Raw genomic sequence first — 24,633 nt, 5'->3', positions numbered from 1 at the left:
GAGGGAGGGAGGACGGGTAACTGAAGAAGGAAGGAATTATAGAATTAGGGAGGGAAGATGGATAGAATTGATGGAAGGAAGGATAACACTGGTGACGGATGAATGGAAAGAGGGATAAAAGTGATGGGTGGATTGGTGAAAGGAAGGAAGGATAAACTTGATGAGGAGGGAAAGGTGGATAAAATGGAAAGGCAAAGGATAATACTGAAGATAGGTGAATAGAAAGAAGGACAAAAGTGACGATGGATGAAAGGAAGGGTGGATAAAACTAAATGAAGGGTAACACTGATCATTGATGGAAAGAAGGATAAAAGTGATGATACATTGAAGGGAGGAAGGAAGTAGAGAGGGAGGAAGGAAGGATAAAATTGAAGGATGATGGATGGAAAGGGGGATAAAAGGGATGGATGGATGGATGGATGGAAGGACGGAAGGAAGGAAGGAAGGAAGGACAAAATTAGGGAGGGAGGGTAGATGGATAAAATGGAGAGGTGAAAGGATAACATTGATGATGGGTGGATTGAAAGAAGGCTAAAGGTGACAATGGATGGGTGGAAGGATAACATCACAACGCAACCATGCAGTGCCCTGGGTGTTTGGGGGGAGGGGCGTGTGGTGCCGATAAACCCCCCTCCTCATCTTTCTCTCCCCACCCCATATTTCAAAAAAATTAGCACGTCCTACTTGAGATCTTCCTTTGCTCGGCAAACCCCAAAATGCGTCATTCACCAGGTTGCTCTGGCAACAACCAGCTGCTCCCTTGGCACTTGGGAACTGGCTGCTTTGGGGATGGAAAATGGTGCGGGGGGGGGGGGGGGGGACTTCAATGAGAAAAAAGGGGGAGATGGAAGAGGGGAGGAAGGGAAGGGCAGCCTCTCAGAAAAGGCGATGATGATGATGATGATGATGATTGATAATAATACAGGCAGTCCCAAGTTATTAACAAGAGAGGTTCTGTAGGTTTATCCTTAAGCTGAATCTGTATGTAAGTCAGAACAGGGACATTTACTAAGTGGAACCCCAGTCAAATATACATGCATACACATAAGTATATATAGAGGTAGTCCCCAAGTGATGCACAAGAGAGGTTCTGTAGGTTCGTTGTTAAGTTGAATCTGTATGTAAGTGGGAACAGGAACATTTCTGAAGTGTAACCCGAGTCTCTCATATTTATTTTTATTTATTTACCAATTTTGTATACCAGTCTTCTCCCCTCTATCGGGGTACTCGGGCCGGTTTCCAACAATAAAATCACAAAACAATCATTAAAAACATCATATAACATATTCAATTAAAACATTATAACAGCAAAATGCAATCACATAATAACAATGGTCAGTCGTCATAGTGAATTCGTTGTCCATCATTCATCGTCATCTATCCGATCACAGAAATATTGATTCACTCGTCGAAAGCCAAACCCCATAGCCAGGTTTTCACCCGTTTTCTGAACGACAGAATGATCTCCAGTGGGAGAGAGTTCCAGAGTCGAGGGGCCACCACCGAGAAGGCCCTGTCCCTCGTCCCCACCAGACGTGCCTGAGAGGCCGGTGGGACCAAAAGCAGGGCCCCTCCAGACGATCTTAACAACCCAGATGGTTGATAGGGGAGAATACGTTCGGACAGGTAAAGAGGGCCGGAGTTGTTTAGGGCTTTATAGGTTAACACCAGAACTTTGAATTGTGCTCGGAAGCTAATTGGCAGCCAGTGGAGCTGACGCAACAGAGGAGTAGTATGCTCCCTGTACCCTGCTCGTGTTAGCATTCTGGCTGCTGCACGTTGGACTAGTTGGAGCTTCCGAGCAGTCTTCATAGGCAACCCCACGTAGAGAGCGTTGCAGTAATCTAAACGGGATGTAACCAAAGCGCGGACCACCGTGGCCAAGTCAGACTTCCCAAGGTACGGGCGCAGCTGGCGCACAAGTTTTAATTGTGTAAAAGCTCCCCTGACCACCGCCGAAACCTGGGGCTCCAGGCTCAGCGATGAGTCCAGGATCACTCCCAAACTGCGAACCTGCGCCTTCAGGGGGAGTGTAACCCCGTCCAGCACAGGCTGTAACCCTATGCCCTGTTCGGCCTTTCGACTGACCAGGAGTACCTCTGTCTTGTCTGGATTAAGTTTCAATCTGTTGTCCCTCATCCAGTCCGTTACAGTGGCCAAGCACCGGTTCAGCCTCCTTAGGATTCATATTCATATATATTGGGCAATGGGCTTATTAACAAAAGACCCTCCTCATAAATGCACAGCAATTTAACAGAAGCAGCGTGGAGCCCAAAGTGATAAAAAGAACAAAAGCACACATGACCAATGTTCTCTCCTCCATAGGAGGCTTTTCTCTATAGCAAAATAATATGGTTGCACTGTTTACAATAACAAGGTTCCCACAACACAAATAAACAAATACATAGTAGCATAGTATACACACAGGGGCGGCTCAACCATTACGCAAAGTAAGCATTTGCAGTATAGTTGATTTTGCCCAGGGGCACTCTTGAGGCGCTCTTGGGGGAAAATAGACCTTGACATATGCGAGTTGTAGTTACTGGGATGTGTAGTTCACCTACAATCAAAGAGCATTCTGAACTCCACCAATGATGGAATTGAACCAAATATGGCACACAGAACTCCCACGACGAACAGAAAATATATATCAGTGATTGGTTCGGGGGCGGGGGGGGGACCCAAAATACTGTTTGCTTACCGTTGATTACCTAGGGCTGCCTCTGTATACACACAGCAGCCATCATACTGGAGCTCCCTCACACGGGTTTACCTCACTCTCCTGAGGACAACGGTAGCTTTGGCCCACTGATTCTAACACTCTTTGGCCTACTCACTCTCCTCAGGACGATGCTAGCCTTGATGCACTCTCTAACAGGCTTCTGCTTACTAATTCTTTCAGTGCTTGACTCACACTTTTGTAATCAAAAAATCCTAGTTAATATTTAATATTTCTGACATAGATGAGCTTTGGAGAGCATAGGGAAGGGTGAACACCCTGTGGCATTCCCTTTGCTGCTGCTTGTAAGTCAGATGTTTGTAACTTGGGGAACAGCCTATATACAGTGTGTGGCAGGCTCAAACCCAGAACCTCAATCAATGGCTGATACTGTTCTGTCGCCGCTGGAACTGAAATTAAGTGCTTCTAAGAGAGGATGCAAGGCTTGCGTCCAGCGGGAAGCCCGGGGACCCAAGAAGGAAACTTTAGAGGAATTTTTCCTATTAAACAGGCTTTAGGAGACTTAAGCTTAAATACAACAGTCTTTATTAATGAACAAGCAGGGATTATAAGCTTTCTAAATAGTCTATTGGCTCTTGCAGTCTTGTTTACAGGAAACAGGCACTATCTTCAAGAAACTTTGTTTAACAGAAAATTTCCCCTTTAAAGCTCCTCCCAAGCTGCTGTGAACTTAAACCTGACTGGTTTGGGTCTGCTACAGGCTGAACTGCGTCTCAGAACCGAACAGACGTACTACCAGGCTTGAAATCACTTAGCTGAAGATGAAAAGCTGTTATTCCCTCTGGAGGTCCTGGGGTGTGAAGTTGTTTCCTGGAACCCTTTGGGAATCTGTAGAGGCCTTTAATCTGTTCTCCCCCAGGAAGACTTAAAAAACGAAGCCTTTGCACAGGAGGAGCGTCTGTATGCATCCTCTGCCTTGGCTTCCCTTGCTGCGACTAACTGAAAAAATGGCCCCTTCCCTCCAAAAAGCAAAAAGGGGGCGGGACCAGGGATCCTAACTATAATTGGCAGGTGACTTGCCCTATGAATGCAGCCAAAGGAAGCCACCTATCTGCAAAGTCCCTGCAACTTAGGACTATGAACAAACACTCAGTGCAAAACACAAATTTGGAGCCCCTGGAACACCCGTTCCAGAACAGATACCAAATGAGAGACTCCCCCCTGGACACACAGAAAACTGGGCGACTTGGAAGGCGCTGAACAGACTGCGCTCTGGCACCACAAGATGCAGAGCCAACCTCAAGAAATGGGGCCACAATGTGGAATCCTCGACATGCGAGTGTGGAGAAGAGCAAACCACTGACCACCTGCTGCAATGCAACCTGAGCCCCGCCACATGCACAATGGAGGACCTCCTTGCCACAACACCAGAGGCACTCCAAGTGGCCAGATACTTGTCAAAGGACATTTAATCAACTACCAAGCTTGCAAACTCTGTTTTGTCTGTTTGTTAAAAATTTGTTAAAAATGTAATACAATTGTCTGGTTGATACTGACACGATAAATAAATAAATAAAGTGTGTGTAAGATAAATACAGTATCACAGATTTAGAAAGGGCCCCCAAAGGCCATCCAGTCCAGCCCTGTTCTTAACTGAGAATCATTTGTAAGTCAGATGTCTGCAATTCAGGGATGGCCTGTTTCTTGCTTTTTCTCCCTCAAATAAAACCAATCAAATCCAGTTAAAACCTAACATATACAAACATTAGAACCTGAATTATATATTGCATGTAATATTACTAATAATTACAGGTGAGGTGATTGAGGCATCTGCTTGTCCAATTTTGTGGGATTCTTTTAGGCTTGTTCTTCCTGAGACTGTGGAAGAGGTCCTTAGCGCTGTGAGGGCGACCACGTTGGCTTTAGACCCTTGCCCATCTTGGTTAATTAAATCGGCCAGGGAGGGGCTGGTTGATTGGTTTCAGGAAGTGCGTGAAGGTACTGCAAGTCCCATCATCCATCGTCCATCCTCCAAACAGCACCGGGATGTAGAGTGGCTCATGGGCGTTCAGTGTGCCAAGTTTGATCTTGATTGGTCATTAGATGAGGGTTGCAGTAGTCTTGGGAAGTCAGTGGAGGTACTTGAAGTCCCATCATCCATGCTCTGTCTTCCTTGAAAGTTCACCAGGATGTAGAGTGTGTCATGGGGGCTCTGTGTGCCAAGTGTTTTAAGTTTGGTCTTGATCAGTCATTGGCGAGGGTCTCCGTGGTCTCAGGAAGTGAGTGAAGTGACTGTAAGTCCCATTATCCATCTCCACATTCTTCCAAACTGCACCAGGATGTAGAGTGGTCATGCAGGCTCTCTGTGTGAATTGTGATCCTGATCCATCATTGTTGGCAGGAAGGGAGTGCAGGTTTTGCTAGTCCCATTGTCCATGGTACATCCTCCTCCAAACCGCAGCCGGATGTAAAGTGCGTCATGGAGACTCAGTGTGCGAAGTTTGGTCTTTATCGTTAATTGGATGAGAGTTGCAGTGGTCTCAGGAATTGAGGAAAGGTACTGCAAGTCCCATAATCTATGGTCCATCCCCGGCCAAACCACACCAGGGCGTAAAGTGGGTCATGAGAGGTGTATGTGCCAAGTTTGGTCTACATCAGTCATTGGATGAAGGTCACAGCGGTCTCAGAAAGTGATTTATTTATTTATTTATTTATTTATTTATTTATTTCTGCTACTTATACCCCGCCCTTCTCACCCCCGAGGGGGGACTCAGGGCGGCTTACACAGACGGCACAATTCGATGCCCTTATACAAATACATACAAATATAAAAACAGTAATTAATAATTAACAGATTAAAACATTAATATATAGCACCATAGCACAACAATAAGCAATCTCATGGTCAGTGTTTCGCGTTCCATAGGTCCAATAGGTTAAAATAGGTTCCTACAATATTTGCCTTTCATTATGGTCCTTCTTTTTAGCTGCCAGAGTTTCCGAAAGCCTGGTCCCACATCCAAGTTTTCAGCTGTTTCCTGAATGAGAGAAGGGAGGGCGCTGTTCTAATCTCCCCGGGGAGTGAGTTCCACAGGCGAGGGGCCACCACTGAGAAGGCTCTGCTCCTCGTCCCCGCCAGTCTCACCTGCGATAAAGGCGGGGTCGAGAGCAGGGCCCCCCCAGAGGATCTTAAACTCCGAGGTGGTGTGTAGAGGGAGATCCGTTCGGACAAGTACACTGGGCCGGAGCCATATAGGATTTTATAGGTCAAAACCAGCACCTTGAATTGTGCTCGGAATTGGATCGGCAGCCAGTGGAGCTGGCATAACAGGGGGGTGGTGTGCTCCCTGTATGCCGCTCCGGTGAGCAATCTGGCTGCCTCCCGTTGGACTAGTTGAAGTTTCCGAGCAGTCTTCAAGGGCAACCCCACGTAGAGTGCGTTGCAGTAATCCAGCCGGGATGTGACAAGAGCGTGGACCACCGTAGCCAGATCCGACTTCCCAAGGTACGGGCGCAGCTGGCGCACAAGTTTTAATTGTGCGAAAGCTCTCCCGGCCACCGCTGAGACCTGGGGTTCCAGGCTCAGCGGTGAATCCAGGATCACTCCCAAGCTGCGAACCTGCGTCTTCAGGGGGAGTGTAACCCCGTCTAACACAGGCTGTAACCCTAAACCCTGTTCGGCCTTACGACTGACCAGTAGGACCTCTGTCTTGTCTGGATTCAACTTCAATTTGTTAGCTCTCATCCAGTCCGACACAGCAGCCAAGCACCGATTCAAAGTCTGGACAGCCTCCTTAGTGACAGGTGGGAAGGAGTGACAGATTTGGACATCATCTGCATAGAGATAACATCTCATTCCGAAACTCCGAATGATCTCCCCCAGCGGCTTCATGTAGATGTTGAATAACATCGGGGACAGAATTGAACCCTGTGGGACTCCACACAACAACGGTTGTGGGGCCGAACAGGTGTCACCCAACGACACCTTCTGAGACCGACCCTCAAGGAAGGATCGGAGCCACCGCAGAGCAGTGCCCCCGAGCCCCATATCCATGAGGCGTTCCAGAAGGATACCGTGATCGACGGTATCGAAGGCCGCTGAGAGGTCCAGCAGAACTAACAGGGACACACTCCCCCTGTCTAGTTCCCTGCGCAGATCATCTACCAAGGCGACCAAGGCTGTCTCAGTACCATGTCCCGGCCTAAAGCCAGACTGTGCCGGATCTAGATAATCAGTGTCTACCAGAAACCCCTGGAGTTGTGTCGCCACCACACGTTCCATGACTTTGCCCAAGTAGGGGAGATTGGAAACTGGCCGATAGTTGTCGAATTGGGTGGGGTCCAGTGATGGTTTCTTCAACAGCGGTTTTATAATAGCTTGCTTTAAGCTCGCTGGAAACTCTCCTTTCTGTAAGGAGGTATTAACCATCACCTTCACCCACCCTGCCAAACCCCCTCTGGCTTCCTTGATCAGCCAGGAAGGGCAGGGGTCTAGGATGCATGTGGTGGGTCGTACCTCTCCAAGGATCCTGTCCACATCCTCAAGCTGAACCAATTGAAATGAATCCAACAAAACTGGACAAGCAGATGCTCTCGCCACATCCCCAGAGACTGCGGTTAATGTGGCGTCAAAGCCCGACCGAATCCGCCCAATTTTATCCGCGAAGAATCGAGCAAATGCTTCACAGCGAGCTACCGAGTTATCAGGGGCCTCGCTTTTCGGCGGATTTAACAGACCCCTGACAACTCGGAACAGCTCAGCTGGACGGTTCTTCGCCGATGCAATGTTGGCGGCAAGAAATGTTTTCTGTGCCGCCGCTATTGCCACACCATAGGACCTTAAAAAGGCATTCAGGTGTGTTTGGGCAGGGTTGGTGGGGTTCCGGCGCCACACGCACTCTAGCCTCCTCTTCTTTCGCTTCATCGCTGCCAGCTCCTCGGTAAACCAAGGATCTGGTTTAGCTCGGTTACTCGAGAGGGGGCGTTCCGGAGCGATTGTGTCGATTGCCCTGGTCATTTCCCTATCCCAGCGAGAGACCAGGACATCGACAGAGTCGCCAGCCAAGAAGGTGGACAATTCCCCAAGAGCCGTCAGGAAGCCTTTTGGCTCCATAAGCCTCCTGGGGCGGACCATTCTAATAGGTCCACCACCGCCGCGGAGGTTAGGAGGCGCAGCAAGTCTAAACCTAATCAGGTGGTGATCGGTCCATGGCAATGGGGCGATGGTCAGCTCCTCCACACCGTCACTTTCACCCCATCCTTGAGAGAAGACCAAATCCAGTGTGTGACCGGCACTATGGGTGGGACCAGATACTAATTGGGACAGGCCCATGGTTGCCATGGTGGCCATGAAGTCCTGAGCTGCGCCCATAAGAGAGGTCTCGGCCTGGACATTGAAGTCCCCCAGGACTATAAGTCGTTGGAAGCTCAATGCCCAGTCCGAGACCACTCCCGCTAGCTCAGGTAAGGAGACTGTTGTGCAGCGGGGTGGTCGGTACGCCAACAGGATCCCTATCCTGTCCCGGTCACCTATCCTAAAGCCGGCACACTCAAAAGAAGATGATTGTGGGATGGGGCACCTGATCAGGGGAATACAAACCTTATAGACCACTGCGACTCCGCCTCCCCGCCCTCCAAGCCTCGGTTGGTGCTGAACGGAGTAACCCGGCGGACAAAGTTGGGAGAGATTTACCCCTCCCCCCTCGTCCAGCCAGGTCTCCGTTATACAAGCCAGGTCAGCTTGTTCCTCCAGGATTAGATCTTGAATAATGGAGGTTTTCCCATTTACCGACCTGGCATTGAACAGCACCACCTTTAGCCTGGAGGGGCCACCAACCTGGCACCTCGGTTGTATCTTGTCAGGAGAATATTTTGGAGTTGTCAATGAGTCATTGTTACTTTCGGGCCGAATGAGTTGTTGGGATGTAAATTGAGTGATCTTTGGAGTTGCCAATATTCTATTATGAATTTTGGGCCGAATTTGTTTATGTTTGAGACTGCTTAGGTTCGCCAATTTATTGTTATAAATTTTGGGCCGAAATAGATCTTTTGTTCTCCCTTTCCCGTATCTCCCTCTACCTGTCACCACCTCTATGGCGGCCCCCCCACCCACGGAATCACCGCCCCCGGGGAAGTTCCCTCCATTCTCCTCTGTTGTTAATCCGATTGTCAGCATTTGATAACAAATATTGTTATTATGGTTGCACATAGCTAGGTCCTGGCCTTCCCGCCCCTTAATACATCCTGTTCCTTTCCCTATGCCCAAGGATCGTAAAGTGCACTTGTATAAGTAGTTGATAAATTGTCAAAAGCAGCACGATTGGCATAGGTGGTGACATAAGGCATAAAGTGCAGCTAGTTAACAGTATGTGTGGTTAGTACTAAAGTGACAGTGCAGGACAATGTAATTGTTACAAAGTGCTATAGTTACAGTAATAATTGGATCATAAATATAATAATTTAGACCAGTCAAGTTGATGGTGCGGGCTCTGGCAGATTAAAAGATTAAAGAAGGACTGTAAAGTGCTCGGGCTAAAGTGCCTTAGTGCAGGAGCCAGTTCTATAGTTCAAAGTTAATGTCTCTACGAATAGGTCCAGATCATTCAATCAGGGCAGCCAGTTCGAATCGTGGGAGCCCAGCTTCTTGGCCCCGTGGAAAGCAAGCCGGCAGCCAATGGTCAGGTCCCCAGATCTTCTTGGCTGTCCAGAAGAAATGATGGAGATGTTAGCGACTGGGATGGTGCAATGAAGACGATAACTGTGTTTCCACTGGCTATCAGCACAATATTCCAAGATCTGCGAGGTGATATAGCTTGCACCACTCGGGTCAGCCAGAGGGGGCAGTGTGAAACAATTAGCTAGATCTTAAGTTAGATCTTAAGTCTAAGGCACTGATGGTAAAGCCGTGATGGTACTGCAAGTCCCAAATTCCATAATCCATCCTCCTCCAAACTGCAGTAGGATGTAGAGTGGGTCATGGGGGCTCTGCGTGTGTGCCAAGTTTGGTCTTTATTGGTCTTTATTTGCCCCTGGCAAAAAAAAGTGTTCTGTGACCGCTTACTTCGCGTAATGGACGAGCCGCCCCTGCATGGGGGTCATGTGTGCCAAGTTTGATCTTGATCGGTCATTGGATGACGGTCGCAGCGGTCTCGGGAAGTGAGCGGAGATACTTCAAGTCCCACCATCCATGGTCCGCCCTCCTCCTAACTGCAGTAGGATGTAGAGTGGGTCATTCACAGCAACCCTATCTTCTTATTATCACAGCTACCGATCTGCTACCGGGCTGAATTCAAAGTGCTGGCGTTGGCCTTTAAAGCCCTAAACGGTTTGGGCCCAAGCTACCTATCCGACCGCATCTCTGCCTATGAACCCACCAGGACTTTGAGATCTTCCAGGGAGACCCTGCTCTCGATCCCGCCTGCTTCTCAAGCTCGGCTGGCGGGGACAAGAGATAGGGCCTTCTCGGTGGTGGCTCCTCGGCTGTGGAACGCCCTTCCTACGGACATTAGACTAGCACCATCTCTAATGGTATTCCGCAAAAAAGTGAAGACCTGGCTGTTTGAGCAGGCGTTCGAATAATTAGTGCAATGATTGGTTAATGAACACTGGAATGGAACAATGGATGACGAATCTGGAACATTTTTTTGATGACGAGACGACAGTGAATGGGTATTGTAGTAACTGTTTATTAATTGTGTAATGTGTTAGGTTGTTAACTGTTTCTATACTGTAGCACTGAATTTTTGCTGTTCGTATTTGTTGTGAACCGCTGTGAGTCGCCTTCGGGCTGAGAACAGCGGTATATAAGTAAGGTAAATAAATAAATAAATAAATAAATAATTTTATGTAATAATATTTTCCTTGAAAAATATGTGAATCATTATGATTGTTGTTGTTGTTCATTCGTTCAGTCGTCTCCGACTCTTCGTGACCTCATGGACCAGCCCACGCCAGAGCTCCCTGTCGGCCGTCACCACCCCCAGCTCCTTCCAAGTCAAGCAGTCACTTCAAGGATGCCATCCATCCATCTTGGTCGGCCCCTCTTCCTTTTACCTTCTACTTATGATTATGACATATTAATTACTATGAAAATTCTATTTCATTATTACCACTTTCTCTCTCAAAACAGTACAAATTACAACAACAACAAAACTTTATTTATGTACCCCTCTCTTACCCCTTAAAAAGTCAACATGAGAACTGCCCTCCTTGAGGAATGGCGCCTCTTGCCTTTCCCGCCTTTTTCCCTCAGTCCCTTTACCAACAGAAGGAACAGCGCTGAATAAAGCTATTGCGAATCATGCATAGTCAAAATCCCCGTCGTCAAATTTGCATGCGGCGCCATGATTGACTGCAACGTTGATAAATTTGCATGCGGCGACCCAATTGGCTGCCTCGTCCCCCGCTCCTCCTCCTCCCCTCACCCTCAGGACTGGCGTGTTATGCATAGCCAAAATCCCCGTCGGAAACTTTGCATGCGGCGCCTTGATTGACTGCTCCGTTACTAAATTTGCATGCGGCACCCTGATTGGCTGGCCAAGTCCCTATTCCTTCCCCTTTCCCCACCCTCAGGACTGGCACAGCCGAACAGGCGGCTGCACTGTAGCCCCGCCTCCGCGGTGAGGTTGTCCCGCTCGCTGATTGGCTACGCGGGGCTGTTGATCACTACCTTGGCCTGGGGCTCGGCAGCAGGGTGCGTTGCGCCGGAGGCAGGCAAGCGGGTGGAAGGAAGGAAGGCAAGCAAGGGTAAGGCGAAGTGAGTCCCGCTTCCTAGGTCACGCTGCCGGGGGGGGGGGGGGGGGGGGCAGGGTCACGTAGGACACCTGTCGCGGCTGGTGCGGCTAGGGCGGGGTCTTTTGGTGAGGTGGTGGGCGGGGTCTGCATGCCAATAACACGGGATGCGGGGAGGGGCGGGGTCTAATATCAGGAGGAGGGGCTTGCATGCTAATCAGGGACAGGACTGTGAATATTGATCAGCAAGGGGTGGTAGTCTACCACCTCACCTGCCTCATAGGAAACCTGCTACAAAACAGGAGCTTGTTTGTTGAGTTCCAGGGCCAGAGAAGCAGAAGAACGGCCTGCCTCAGGGGAGCATGCTTGCTCCATCCATGTTCAACATCTACACAAATGACCAGCCACTGCCAGAAGGGACAGAGAGTTTCATCTATGCTGATGATCGTGCCATTAGTGAGCAGACTCTTCAGGCAGCGCAGAGCATTGTGTCCTCCATCTCTGAAGCCAAGAAGGAACAGTGGATCAAGCTGATCACAGAGGTCGACATGGGCAGGAGCAGCCAGAAGGCGTGGAGGCTGCTGAGACGGTTGAGCAACGACCCCTCACAAACTAATACCCATGTCAACATAAAGGCAGATCAGATAGCACTCCAACTCTTGAAGAATGGGAAACCCAACTTTGCCACCAAAGTAGGAAAGAAACCAATAGCCAGACAACCAGAGATTGAGAACAACAAACCTTCATGAACCCTTTGTTGTTGTTCATTCGTTCAGTCGTCTCCGACTCTTCGTGACCTCATGGACCAGCCTACGCCAGAGCTCCCTGTCGGCCGTTACCACCCCCAGCTCCCTCAAGGTCAGTCCAGTCACTTCAAGGATGCCATCCATCCATCTTGCCCTTGGTCGGCCCCTCTTCCTTTTGCCTTCCACTTTCCCCAGCATAATTGTCTTCTCTAGGCTTTGCTGTCTCCTCATGATGTGGCCAAAGTACTTCAACTTTGTCTCTCGTACCCTTCCCTCCAGTGAGCAGTCGGGCTTTATTTCCTGGAGGATGGACTGGTTGGATCTTCTCCCAGTCCACGGCACTCTCAGAACTTTCCTCCAACACCACAGTTCAAAAGCATCGATCTTCCTTCGCTCAGCCTTCCCTAAGGTCCAGGTCTCACATCCGTAGGTTACTACAGGGAATACTATGGCTTTGACTAGGCGGATCTTTGTTGCCAGTCTGATGTCTCTACTCTTCACTATTTTATCGAGACTGGACATTGCTCTCCTCCCAAGAAGTAAGCGTCTTCTGATTTCCTGGCCACAGTCTGCATGAACCCTTTACATCTACTGAATTGGACATGGCTCTCAATAAATGTAAGAATGGCAAAGCAGCTGGCCTCAATGATCTACGGATGGAGCAGATCAAGAACTTTGGTCCCAAAGCAAGGCGCTGGCTGCTGGAGCTGATGAACAGCTGCACTGTATCCTGTCAGATCCCCAAAATCTGGAGGAAAGCAAGAGCCATCGCCATCTTGAAGCCAGGCAAAGACCGTAATGATCCCAAAAGCTACAGACCAATCTCCCTGTTGTGCCACCTCTACAAAGTTCTGGAGAGACTTATTTTGCATAGAATTACGGAAAAAATAGACCCATGTCTGATCACACAGCAAGCTGGTTTCAGAAAAGGCAAAAGCTGCACATCGCAAGTGTTGAACCTGACTCAGCACATAGAAGATGGCTTCGAAAGGCAGCAGATCACAGGAGCTGTCTTCATAGACCTGTCAGCAGCCTATGATACTGTGAACCACCGCCTCCTCCTGAGAAAAATATATAATATCACAAAGGACTACCACCTCACCCGCCTCATAGGAAACCTGCTACAAAACAGGAGCATTTTTGTTGAGTTCCAGGGCCAGAGAAGCAGATGGCGGAAACAGAAGAACGGCCTGCCTCAGGGGAGCGTGCTTGCTCCATCCATGTTCAACATCTACACAAATGACCAGCCACTGCCAGAAGGGACAGAGAGTTTCATCTATGCTGATGATCGTGCCATTACCACTCAAGCAGGGAGATTTGAGATGGTTGAACAGAAGCTCTCCAAAGCTCTAGGTGCTCTTACTGCCTACTACAGGGAAAACCAGTTGATCCCCAACCCATCCAAAACACAGACATGTGCCTTTCATCTCAAGAACAGAGAAGCATCCCGAGCTCTGAAGATCACCTGGGAAGGAATCCCACTGGAGCATTGCAGCACACCCAAATACCTGGGAGTCACTCTGGACCGTGCTCTTACCTACAAGAAGCATTGCCTGAACATCGAGCAAAAAGTGGGGGCTAGAAACAATATCATACGAAGGCTGACTGGCACAACCTGGGGATCACAGCCAGACACAGTGAAGACATCTGCCCTTGCGCTGTGCTATTCTGCTACTGAGTATGCATGCCCAGTGTGGAACACATCTCACCACACTAAAACAGTGGATGTGGCTCTTAATGAGACATGCCGCATTATCACGGGGTGTCTGCGCCCTACACCACTGGAGAAAATACACTGCTTAGTTGGTATTGCACCACCTGACATCCGCCAGGAAGTAGCAGCCAATAGTGAAAGGACCAAGGCAGAGACATCTCCAGCTCATCCTCTGTTTGGGTATCAGCCAGCATGTCAACGACTTAAATCTAGACATAGTTTTCTAAGATCTACAGAGACACTCACTGGAACACCTCAGCAAGCGAGAGCCCAAAAGTGGCAGGCTCAAACCCTGGCTGATACCAAATGAGAGACTCCCTCCTGAGCACACAGAAGACTGGGCGACTTGGAAGGCGCTGAACAGACTGCGCTCTGGCACCACGAGATGCAGAGCCAACCTCAAGAAATGGGGCTACAAAGTAGAATCCTCGACATGCGAGTGTGGAGAGGAGCAAACCACTGACCACCTGCTGCAATGCAACCTGAGCCCAGCCACATGCACAATGGAGGACGTTCTTGCAGCAACACCGGAAGCACTCCAAGTGGCCAGATACTGGTCAAAGGACATTTAACCAGCTACCAAACTCACAAGTTGTGTATTTTTTCTGTTTGTTTGCTTTGTTTTGTTAGAAATGTAATATAATGGACTGGTTGCTCTGACACGACAAATATAACAAGGGGTGGAACTTGTATCAGATGAGGAAAGGGGAGGAGGAGCTGCATGCTAATCATAGGGCCGGCTGTGAATATTGATCAGGAAGGGGCGGGACTTGTGCCTGTGATGATGAGGTCAGCCTCTCCCTGGGGCTGGTATCAAGAAGAGGGGGCTTGTATGCTAATCAGGGGAAGGACCGTGAATATTGATCAGGGGCGGGACTTGTATCTGGAATAAGGAAAGGGGAGGAGCCTCCACTGGCCCCTGGGGCTGGTGCCAAGTGTATGCTAATCAGAGGCGGAGCCTGAAGAGGTTGATTGGTAGGGCCTTCCTTCCTGCTGTTGGCTCCTGCCTCTGGAACTCCCTGCCACTTGATGCTGATGCTCCTCCAATGGACTAGTGATATTTTCTGATTTGCAAGGCTCTCTCTGTGCTGCTCCGTTCCGTCAGAGGAAGGACAATCGGCCTCTTCTCTTGCTTTGTATGCATCTCCTCCTGCCTCCGGGCAAAGAGTCCATTAGGGCCTTTCCTGCCTTTGCCAGAGCTTATGTCTTCATTGCTTTTCCCATTGTGTTTGTGTAATTATATTTATCTCTCTCTCTCTCGCGATATATATATATGTCAAAGTCTGTATGTACTTCTGTTGGCTGGTTAGTTTGTGTTCCAACAACTGACTGGGTGCTCCGGACCAGATTTGGTACGAACGCCTTCCAAGTCCAAGTAGGTTTGATTACTGGTTTGTTTGTTTGTTTGTATCACAAAAGTATGAAAGAAAGAAGGAGAAAGGAAAGGAGGAAAGAAAGAAAGAGAAAATGAAAAGGGGGAGAGAGAGAAGGGAGAAGAAAGGAAGGAAGAGAAAGGAAAGGAGGGAGTAAAAAAAGAGAAAAGGAAAGGTAAGAAAGGACGGAAGAGAAAGGAAAAGGAGTGATATGAGGGAATTAGAGAAAGAGAGAGAAGGGAGGAAGGGAGAAGAAAAGGAAAAAAGAAATGATGGAAGGAAAGAAAGAAAGAGACAGGAGGGAGAAGAAAAAAGGGAGCTAGAGAAGAAAGGAAGAGAAAGGGAAGGAAGAAAGAAAGAAAAAACAAAAGAAAGAAAGGGAGAAAAAAGGAAGGAGGAGAAAGGAAAGAAGGGAGGAAAGAAAGAGCAAAAGAAATAAAGAAAAGGAGAACAAATGAAGGAAGAGAAAGGAAAGGGAGCGATATGAGGGAAGAAAGGAGAAAAGAAAGAAAGAGAAAATGAAAGGGGAGAGAGATAGAGAAGGGAGAAGAAAGGAAGGAAGAGAAAGGAAAGGAGGGAGGAAAGAAAGAGAAAAGGAAAGGTAAGAAAGAAAGGAGGAAGGAAGGAAGAGAAAAGAAAATGAGTGATATGAGGGGAATTAGAGAAAGAGAGAAGGGAGGAAGGGAGAAGAAAAGGAAAAAAGAAATGATGGAAGGAAAGAAAGAGACAGGAGGGAGCTAGGGAAGAAAAAATGGAGTTAGGGAAGAAAGGAAGAGAAAGGGAAGGAAGAAAGAAAAAAAACAAAAGAAAGAAAGGGAGAAAAAAGGAAGGAGGAGAAAGGAAAGAAGGGAGGAAAGAAAGGAAGAGCAAAAGAAATAAAGAAAAGGAGAACAAATGAAGGAAGAGAAAAGGAAAGGGAGCAATATGAGGGAAGGAAAGAGAAAGGAAGAGAAAGGGAAGGGGGAAGAAAGAAAGGAAAAAAGAGAAAGGAAAGAAAGGGGGAAGATGTATGAAGGAAAACAAGGGAAGAAGAAAAAGAGGGGAAGGGAACGAGTTGCAAACCCCAGCACTGCAGCTGCGTCTATACACTACTAGTAAATACATGTGTGTGCATGTAATCCTCTTCCTTGATTAGCTTTCTTTCTCTCCTTCTGTCATCCCTTCATCCCATTACAGCGCATCCTCCTCCAAAGCTGCAGAAAGCTTTTAAGCTGCGCTTTTCACCCCTCGGGAGACCAAATAATCCTGTTTCTGTGGATGATGATGATGATTATTATTATTTAGAGTCTACATGGCCCTCTGTAGGGAGGGATCAGAAATGTGCTTTCCGACAGAATGGCAGGAAGGGGGTGGACTAGATAGCCTTCAGAGGTCCCTTCTAACTCTAGGATTCCATTGTTCAATTATTATTATTATTATCATTATCATTATTATACCATCGGATCCCTCCACACAAATGGCCACCCAGCCATATAGTACTCCCTCCTTCTAACCCAAAGCACTCAGAGAGCTCTTCCCCCATTTGAACCCACTTTGGGGTCAGATCTATAAGGAAAATGGCTATTGGCATTTGCCGTATTTGCCCTCCCTCCCCCCCTTCCCCTTTGAGCTCTCAATCGATTGCATTGATCCTTCTCAGGACGCAATAGATGCACATACAAACACATAGAATGCATCTCTCTGTTGTTGTTTTCTTTCAGGAAACCTAGCGGAGGAGGCTGCGTCCAAAGGAAGCAAACTAGAAAGCAAGCAAACTGAGCCTTTGCCATTCACCTGACAATAGGTAAGCTGTGTATGTGTGTGTGTGTGTGTGTGAGAGAGAGAGAATATCATAGTTTTGGAAGGGGTCCCCAAAGGCCATCCAGTCCAGCCCCGTCCTTAACTGTGAGTCATTTGCAAGTCGAATTAAGAATATTATTATATAATTATATTCAAAATATAATAGCAAATATAATATTGTGGGCGTCTTCCTCTCTAGGCAGGCCCTAGGGGGCCGATGGACGGTCATGTCGGCCACTAACAACGTCGCCCAGGCCCGGAAGCTGGTGGAGCAGTTGCGGATCGAGGCCGGGATTGAGCGCATAAAGGTCTAGCATGTGTTGCATGCGTGCGGAAGGGCCCCTTTCTGTGTTTATTTCATGGGGGAATCATAGAAACCTGTCCCACCTGCACATGGAACCTACTACTTGTTGCTACTACTACTACTACTACTATTATTATTATTATTATTATTATTATTATTACTATTACTATTACTTCTGTTGTTGCTGTTATTATATATATTCCCCTTTCTCTCTCAATTCTCTTCTCCATCTTTTCTCTCTTCCTTTTTCTCGTCTTCTTTCCCTTCTGTTCTCCATCTTTCCCTCTTTCTTTCTCTCTTCTCTCCTTCCTTCTCTCTCTCTCCCTCTCTCCCTTTCTTCTTTCCTCCATTTCTTCCTCTTTCTTCCTCCTTTTCTCTTCCTCCTTCCCTCCCTCTTTGTATTCATTCCCTCTCTTCTCTCCTTCCTTTTCTTTTTCCCCTTCTCTCCCTTCCTTTTCTCTTTGTTCCTTTCCTCTCTTCCTTTTCTTTTCTTCCTGCCCTCCTTGCATTCATTCCTTCCCTCCCCCTTCCCTTTCTCTCCTTCCTTTTCTCTCCTCTGTTCCTTCCTCTTCTCTCCCTCTTTCTTTCCTTTTTCTCTTCCTCTCTCTTTCCTTCCCTCCTTCCTCCCTTTATTCCTCCCTCTCTTCCCCCTTTTCTCTTCCTTCTTTCTCTCCCTCCCTCCTTTCCTTTTCCTTCCCCCCTTCCTTATCTATTCATCTCTTTCTTTCTTTTCCTTTCCTCTCTTCCTTCTCTCCTTCCTTTTCTCTTTCTTCCCTTTTCTCTCCTTCCTTTTCTCTCCTCTGTTCCTTCCTCTTCTCTCCCTCTTTCTTTCCTTTTTTTCTTCCTCTCTCTTTCCTTCCCTCCTTCCTCCCTTTATGCCGCCTTCTCTTCCCCTTTTCTTTTCCTTCTTTCTCTCCCTCCCTCCTTTCCTTTTCTCTTCCTTCCCCCCTTCCTTTTCTTCTCTTTTCTTTTTTTCCTTTCCTCTCTTCCTTCTCTCCTTCCTTTTCCCTTCCTTCCCTTCTCTCTCCTCCCTTCCTCCCTCCCTTTCTTCTTTCCTCCATTTCTCCCTCTTTCTTCCTCCTTCCCTCCCTCTTGTATTCATTCCCTCTCTTCTCTCCTTCCTTTTCTCTTTCCCCTTCTCTCCCTTACTTTTCTCTTTGTTCCTTCCCTCTCTTCCTTTTCTTTTCCTCCTGCCCTCCTTGCATTCATTTCTTTCCTCCCCCCCTTTCTCTCTTTCCTTTTCTCTCCTCTGTTCCTTCCTCTTCTCTCCCTCTTTCTTTCCTTTTTCTCTTACTCTCTCTTTCCTTCCCTCCTTCCTCCCTTTATGCCTCCCTCTCTTTCCCCTTTTCTCTTCCTTCTTTCTCTCCCTCCCTCCTTTCCTTTTCTCTTTCTTCCCCCCTTCCTTATCTATTCATCTATTCCTTTTTTCCTTTCCTCTCTTCCTTCTCTCCTTCCTTTTCTCTTCCTTCCCTTTTCTCTCCTTCCTTTTCTCTCCTCTGTTCCTTCATCTTCTCTCCCTCTTTCTTTCCTTTTTCTCTTCCTCTCTCTTTCCTTCCCTCCTTCCTCCCTTTATGCCTCCTTCTCTTCCCCCTTTTCTCTTCTTTCTTTCTCTCCCTCCCTCCTTTCCTTTTCTCTTCCTTCCCCCCTTCCTTATCTATTCATCTCTTCCTTTTATACTTTCCTCTCTTCCTTCTCTCCTTCCTTTTCTCTTCCCTTTTCTCTCCTTCCTTCCTCCCTCCCTTTCTTCTTTCCTCCATTTCTCCCTCTTTCTTCCTCCTTCCCTCCCTCTTTGTATTCATTCCCTCTCTTCTCTCCCTTCCTTTTCTCTTTGTTCCTTTCCTCTCTTCCTTTTCTTTTCCTCCTGCCCTCCTTGCATTCATTCCTCCCCCCTCCCTTTCTCTCCTTCCTTTTCTCTCCTCTGTTCCTTCCTCTTCTCTCCCTCTTTCTTTCCTTTTTCTCTTCCTCTCTCTTTCCTTCCCTCCTTCCTCCCTTTATGCCTCCGTCTCTTCCCCCTTTTCTCTTCCTTCTTTCTTTCCCTCCCTCCCTTCCTTTTCTCTTCCTTCTCTCCTTCCTTATCTATTCATCTCTTCCTTTTTTCCTTTCCTCTCTTCCTTCTTCCTTTTCTCTCCTTCCTTCCTCCCTCCCTCCCCAGGTCTCCAAGGCCTCCTCGGAGCTGATGAGCTTCTGTGAGCAGCAGTCTCGTTCCGACCCACTCCTGGTGGGCCTCCCAGCCTCTGAGAACCCCTTCAAGGACAAGAAGCCCTGCAACATCCTATAGCAGCCCTGCTTTTACTTCCTCTTCCAAGAATGGGGGGATGCAGGCTTTGTGCCCCCCCCCCTTGCAGCCTTTTGCATTTCCTCTTCCTACCCTTTGCCCTTGAGAATGGAAGCCAAGGGGAGGGGCTGTTCTAGTTTCCTTGCAGCCCCCCTTTCTAAGGCCCTCCCCTTTGTAGCTAAGCCCAGTCCACTTTGAATATTCCCACGCCTGAGTGGGGTCTCCTTCTCTTGGGCCAGAGTTCCACAGGGAGGCCCTGCCCCCTTTCTGAACCCCCCCCCCCCCCCAAAACAGTGCCAAACTGCTCCTTAATGGGGAAACACCCCCAATTGCACCCTGGCCTTCCATTCGGAATACTGTATTTTACCTTTTGATGAACGAATGAATGTGAGCTTGAATTCTTACCATTTCTTTTAAAATACATACACACACACACACACACACACACACACACATATACTTTCCCCTTCAGTGTGCCATAAATAAGTGTTTTAAACTATTTGTGAAATCGCTGTTTTAAAGGATCAGATGATGGATCAATAAAACCCATCAATAAAAGGCGTTGCTTTTGTCCTTTACTTGGAAGTACTATGTGTTTTAATTGTATTTGTTTATTTTCATGTATTTTAAGCATTGTGTGTGTGTGTGTACAAACACACACACACACACATATAGGTAAAAGGTTTTCCCCTGACATTAATTCCAATCGTGTCCAGCTCTGGGACTCTGGTGCTCATCTCCATTTCTAAGTCAAAGAGCTGGCATTGTCCGTAGACACCTCCAAGGTCATATGGCCTCAGGCATGACTGCATGGAGCACTGTTACCTTCCCGCAGAAGCAGTACCTATTGATCTACTCACATTCTACTCACATTCTACGACTAAAATGGTTAAGGGTCTGGAGAACAAGCCCTATGAAGAGCGGCTTAAGGAGCTGGGCATGTTTAGCCTGAAGAAGAGAAGGCTGAGAGGAGATATGATAGCCATGTATAAATATGTGAGAGGAAGCCGCAGGGAGGAGGGAGCATTTATTTATTTATTTATTTTGCTTATATACCGCTGTTCTCAGCCCAGGGGCGACTCACAGCGGTGTACAACATAGAAAGAACAAGGTTCAAAATGCAAGACACAATATAAAATAATCCACAGTCCATCATTAACAAAAAACATCATCATCAAAAAACATCATCAAGCTTGTTTTCTGCTTCCCTGGAGACTAGGACGCGAAACAATGGCTTCAAACTACAAGAAAGGAGACTCCATCTGAACATGAGGAAGAACTTCCTGACTGTGAGAGCCGTTCAGCAGTGGAACTCTCTGCCCCGGAGTGTGGTGGAGGCTCCTTCTTTGGAAGCTTTTAAGCAGAGGCTGGATGGCCATTTGTCAGGGGTGATTTGAATGCAATATTCCTGCTTCTTGGCAGGGGGTTGGACTGGATGGCCCATGAGGTCTCTTCCAACTCTTTGATTCTATGATTTGCATGTTTTCACACTGCTGGGTTGGCAGAAGCTGGGGCTAACAGTGGGAGCTCAACCCGCTCCCCGGATTTGAACCAGCGACCTTTCGGTCAGCAAGTTCATTGCACCACCGGTGACTCCATATTTACGTGTGTGTGTGTTGTTTGTTGTTTATTTGTTGAGTCGCTTTCGACTCTTCGTGACCTCCTGTTCCCAGCGCAGGCCAGAGCTCCCTGCAGCTCTTTCAAGGTCGAGCCAGTCCCTTTAAGGATACCCTCCATCGAGCTTGCCCTTGATCAGCCCATCTTCCTTTTTCCTTCCCCTTTTCCCAGCATCATTGTCTTCTTCAAGCTTTCTTGTCTTCTCATTATGTGGCCAAAGGATCTTTGCCTCTAATATCCTTCCTTCTAATGAGAGAGATGGGCCAAAACTAACAAAATGAAGTTCAACAGTGACAAATGCAAGATACTCCACTTTGGCAGAAAAAATGAAATGCAAAGATACAGAATGGGGGACGCCTGGCTCGAGAGCAGTACGTGTGAAAAAGATCTTGGAGTCCTCGTGGACAACAAGTTAAACATGAGCCAACAATGTGATGTGGCGGCAAAAAAGCCAATGGGATTTTGGCCTGCATCAATAGGAGCATAGTGTCTACATCTAAGGAAGTAATGCTACCCCTCTATTCCGCTTTGGTTAGACCACATCTGGAATATTGTGTCCAATTCTGGGCACCACAATTCAAGAGAGATATTGACAAGCTGGAATGTGTCCAGAGGAGGGCGACTAAAATGATCAAGTGACTGGAGAACAAGCCCTATGAGGAGCGGCTTGGGGAGCTGGGCATGTTTAGCCTGAAGAAGAGAAGGCTGAGAGGAGATATGATAGCCATGTATAAATATGTGAGAGGAAGCCACAGTGAGGAGGGAGCAAGCTTGTTTTCTGCTTCCTTGGGGACTAGGACGCGGAACAATGGCTTCAAACTACAAGAGAGGAGATTCCATCTGAACATGAGGAAGAACTTCCTGACTGTGAGAGCCGTTCAGCAGTGGAACTCTCTGCCCCAGAGTGTGGTGGAGGCTCCTTCTTTGGAGGCTTTTAAGCAGAGGCTGGATGGCCATCTGTCAGGGGTGATTTGAATGCAATATTCCTGCTTCTTGGCAGGGGCTTGGACTGGATGGCCCATGAGGTCTCTTCCAACTCTTTGATTCTATGATTCTATGATTCTATGAATGAGCAGCTTCCTGGAGGATGGACTGGTTAGATCTTCTTGTGGTCCAAGGCACTCTCAGAGTTTTCCTCCAGCACCTCAGTTTAAAAGTGTCTGTCTTCCTTTGCTCAGCCTTCCTTATGGTCCAGCTCTCACATCCATAGGTTACTACAGGGAATACCATTGCTTTAACTATGCGGACCTTCATTGCCAGACTGATCTCTCCTCTTCGCTCTTTGATCGAGATTGCTCCTTGCTCTCCCAAGAAGGAAATGTCATCTGATATATGATACCTTACTTTTCTCTCTAAATGAGAAACGGGGAGCGGCTTCCATGATTAAGTTATATAAAAATAAATAAGCAATATTATTAAGAATAATACCTTGCTTTTATCTCTAAACAAGAATAGCAGCGCAGCTTACTAATTCTATCTATCTATCATGACTAAAAGACATAAAATAAATTTAACACTATTAATATAATAATAGGTTTTATAAAGAGTTTTCTGGGCTCTTCCCACTTGGTCCCATAACAACAATAACAATAATATAATCATAGAATCCTAGAATTGGAAGGAACCCCAAATGCCATCCAGTCCAACCCCCATAAAGGATCCCTCCGAGCAGATGGATTTTTTATTATTACTATTATTGTATTGTTGAAGGCTTTCATGGCTGGAATCACTCAGTTCTTGTGGGTTTTTTTGGGCTATATGGCCATGTTCTAGAGGCATTTCTCCTGACGTTTCGCCTGCATCTATGGCAAGCATCCTCAGAGGTGAGGTCCTCACCTCTGAGGATGCTTGCCATAGATGCAGGCGAAACGTCAGGAGAAATGCCTCTAGAACATGGCCATATAGCCCGAAAAAACCCACAAGAACGGAGATTACTATTATTATTTTATTATTATTTAATAGTGGCTGATGGAAACGTGGTTATAACCCTGATCTGATTTTTGTAAATGATAGCATAATCCACCAATGCATTAAAAGGGTATTAAACCCAATACTTAATACTCAACACAGACCAATATGCTGCCAAGCATATGAGGCTGTGAGACCAAAAAGTGTCCCTTTCCACCGAAGATATAAATTCGATAAAGCGAACTGGACAAAGTTCACAGAGAATTTGGAAGCAGCTAGAACCTATAGCAGGCTATGACCTGCTATAGTTTGTAGAAGCTATGAAAAGATCCTTGAGGCTTTCAATCCCTAGAGCAGTGTTTCTCAACCTGGGGGTCGGGACCCCTGTGGGGGTCGCGAGGGGGTGTCAGAGGGGTCACCAAAGACCATCAGAAAACATAGTATTTTCTGTTGGTCATGGGTTCTGTGTGGGAAGTTTGGTCCAATTCTATCGTTGTTGGGGTTCAGAATGTTATTTCATTGTAGGTGAACTATAAATCCCAGCAACTACAACTCCCAAATGTTAAGGTCTATTTTTTTTTCAAAATCATCCAGTGTTCACATTTCAGCATATTGAGTATTCATGCCAAGTTTGGTCCAGATCCATCACTGTTTGAGTCCACAGTGCTCTCTGGATGTAGGTGAACTACAACTCCAAAAATTCAAGATCAATGTCCACCAGATCCTCCCAGTGTTTTCTCTTGGTCATAGGAGTTCTATGTACCAAATTTGGTTCAATTTCATCATTGGTGGTGTTCAGAATGCTCTTTGATTGTAGGTGAACTATAAATCCCAGCCACTACAGCTCCCAAATGACAAAATCAATCCCTCCCACAACCGTGACATTCAAATTTGGGCATATTTGGGTATTTGGGATTTGAAAATACATCTTGCATATCAGATATTTACATTATGATTCATAACGGTAGCAAAATTACAGTTACGAAGTTGCAATGAAAATGTTATGGTTGGGGGTCACCACAATGTGAGGAACTGTACTAAGGGGTCACGGCATTAGGAAGGCTGAGAACCACTGCCCTAGAGGCTGTCATACAAGCTACCTATTATTATTATTATTATTATTATTATTATTATTATTATACTTTATTTGTACCCTGCTAGCATCTCCCGAAGGACTCAATGCGGCTTACAAAGGCCAAGGCCTCAATACACAACATAACAATACACTTAAAGCAAATTAAAAACAATTAAAGCAGTATTAAAAACAAACAACAAGCAATAAACAATACATCGAAACACGATAAAACTGGGCCGGGCCAGAGTAAAAGGTACAGGATTAAAAGTGCTGATGTGACAGGTGATATGTAAGGATTATAGGGCAAGTGCGGTGTGCAGTGTGCAGCGATCTAATTCTAATAAAGTGCTTCTGGGACTTGGTATTGGAGGTTTCCTATTCGGGGAAGGCACATCGGAACAGCCAGGTCTTCAAGTTCTTTCTGAGGACTGC

At 47.0% G+C, this 24,633-nt stretch overlaps 1 protein-coding gene across 2 annotated transcripts; it reads left to right on the top strand.

Moving 5' to 3' along the window:
- The first annotated feature begins 11,290 nt into the window (after window positions 1-11,290).
- On the top strand, window positions 11,291-20,159 carry GNG7 (G protein subunit gamma 7). 2 transcript variants are annotated; one of them, XM_060784732.2, is made up of 4 exons: window positions 11,291-11,425; window positions 16,944-17,026; window positions 17,222-17,330; window positions 19,479-20,159. In XM_060784732.2, the coding sequence occupies exons 3-4, from the start codon at window positions 17,250-17,252 to the stop codon at window positions 19,602-19,604; spliced, it is 207 nt and encodes a 68-aa protein (XP_060640715.1). In that variant the 5' UTR covers window positions 11,291-11,425; window positions 16,944-17,026; window positions 17,222-17,249; the 3' UTR covers window positions 19,605-20,159. The 2 variants fall into 2 exon arrangements, with proteins under 2 accessions (XP_060640715.1, XP_060640716.1); XM_060784733.2 differs by lacking the exon at window positions 11,291-11,425 and adding an exon at window positions 15,150-15,245.
- The last annotated feature ends 4,474 nt before the right edge of the window (window positions 20,160-24,633 follow it).

This window comes from Anolis sagrei, chromosome X (assembly GCF_037176765.1).
Source record: "Anolis sagrei isolate rAnoSag1 chromosome X, rAnoSag1.mat, whole genome shotgun sequence".
In the NCBI taxonomy this organism is placed as follows: domain Eukaryota; kingdom Metazoa; phylum Chordata; class Lepidosauria; order Squamata; family Dactyloidae; genus Anolis; species Anolis sagrei.
The sequence above is the reverse complement of the archived record's forward strand: the minus strand, read 5'-3'. Positions and strand labels throughout refer to the sequence as shown.

Coding starts and splice junctions, on each gene's coding strand:
- GNG7 (XM_060784732.2), top strand. CDS start 17,250: ATGTCGGCCACTAACAACGTCGCCCAGGCCCGGAAGCTGGTGGAGCAG. Junction 17,331..19,478: donor CCGGGATTGAGCGCATAAAG/GTCTAGCATGTG, acceptor CTCCCTCCCCAG/GTCTCCAAGGCCTCCTCGGA.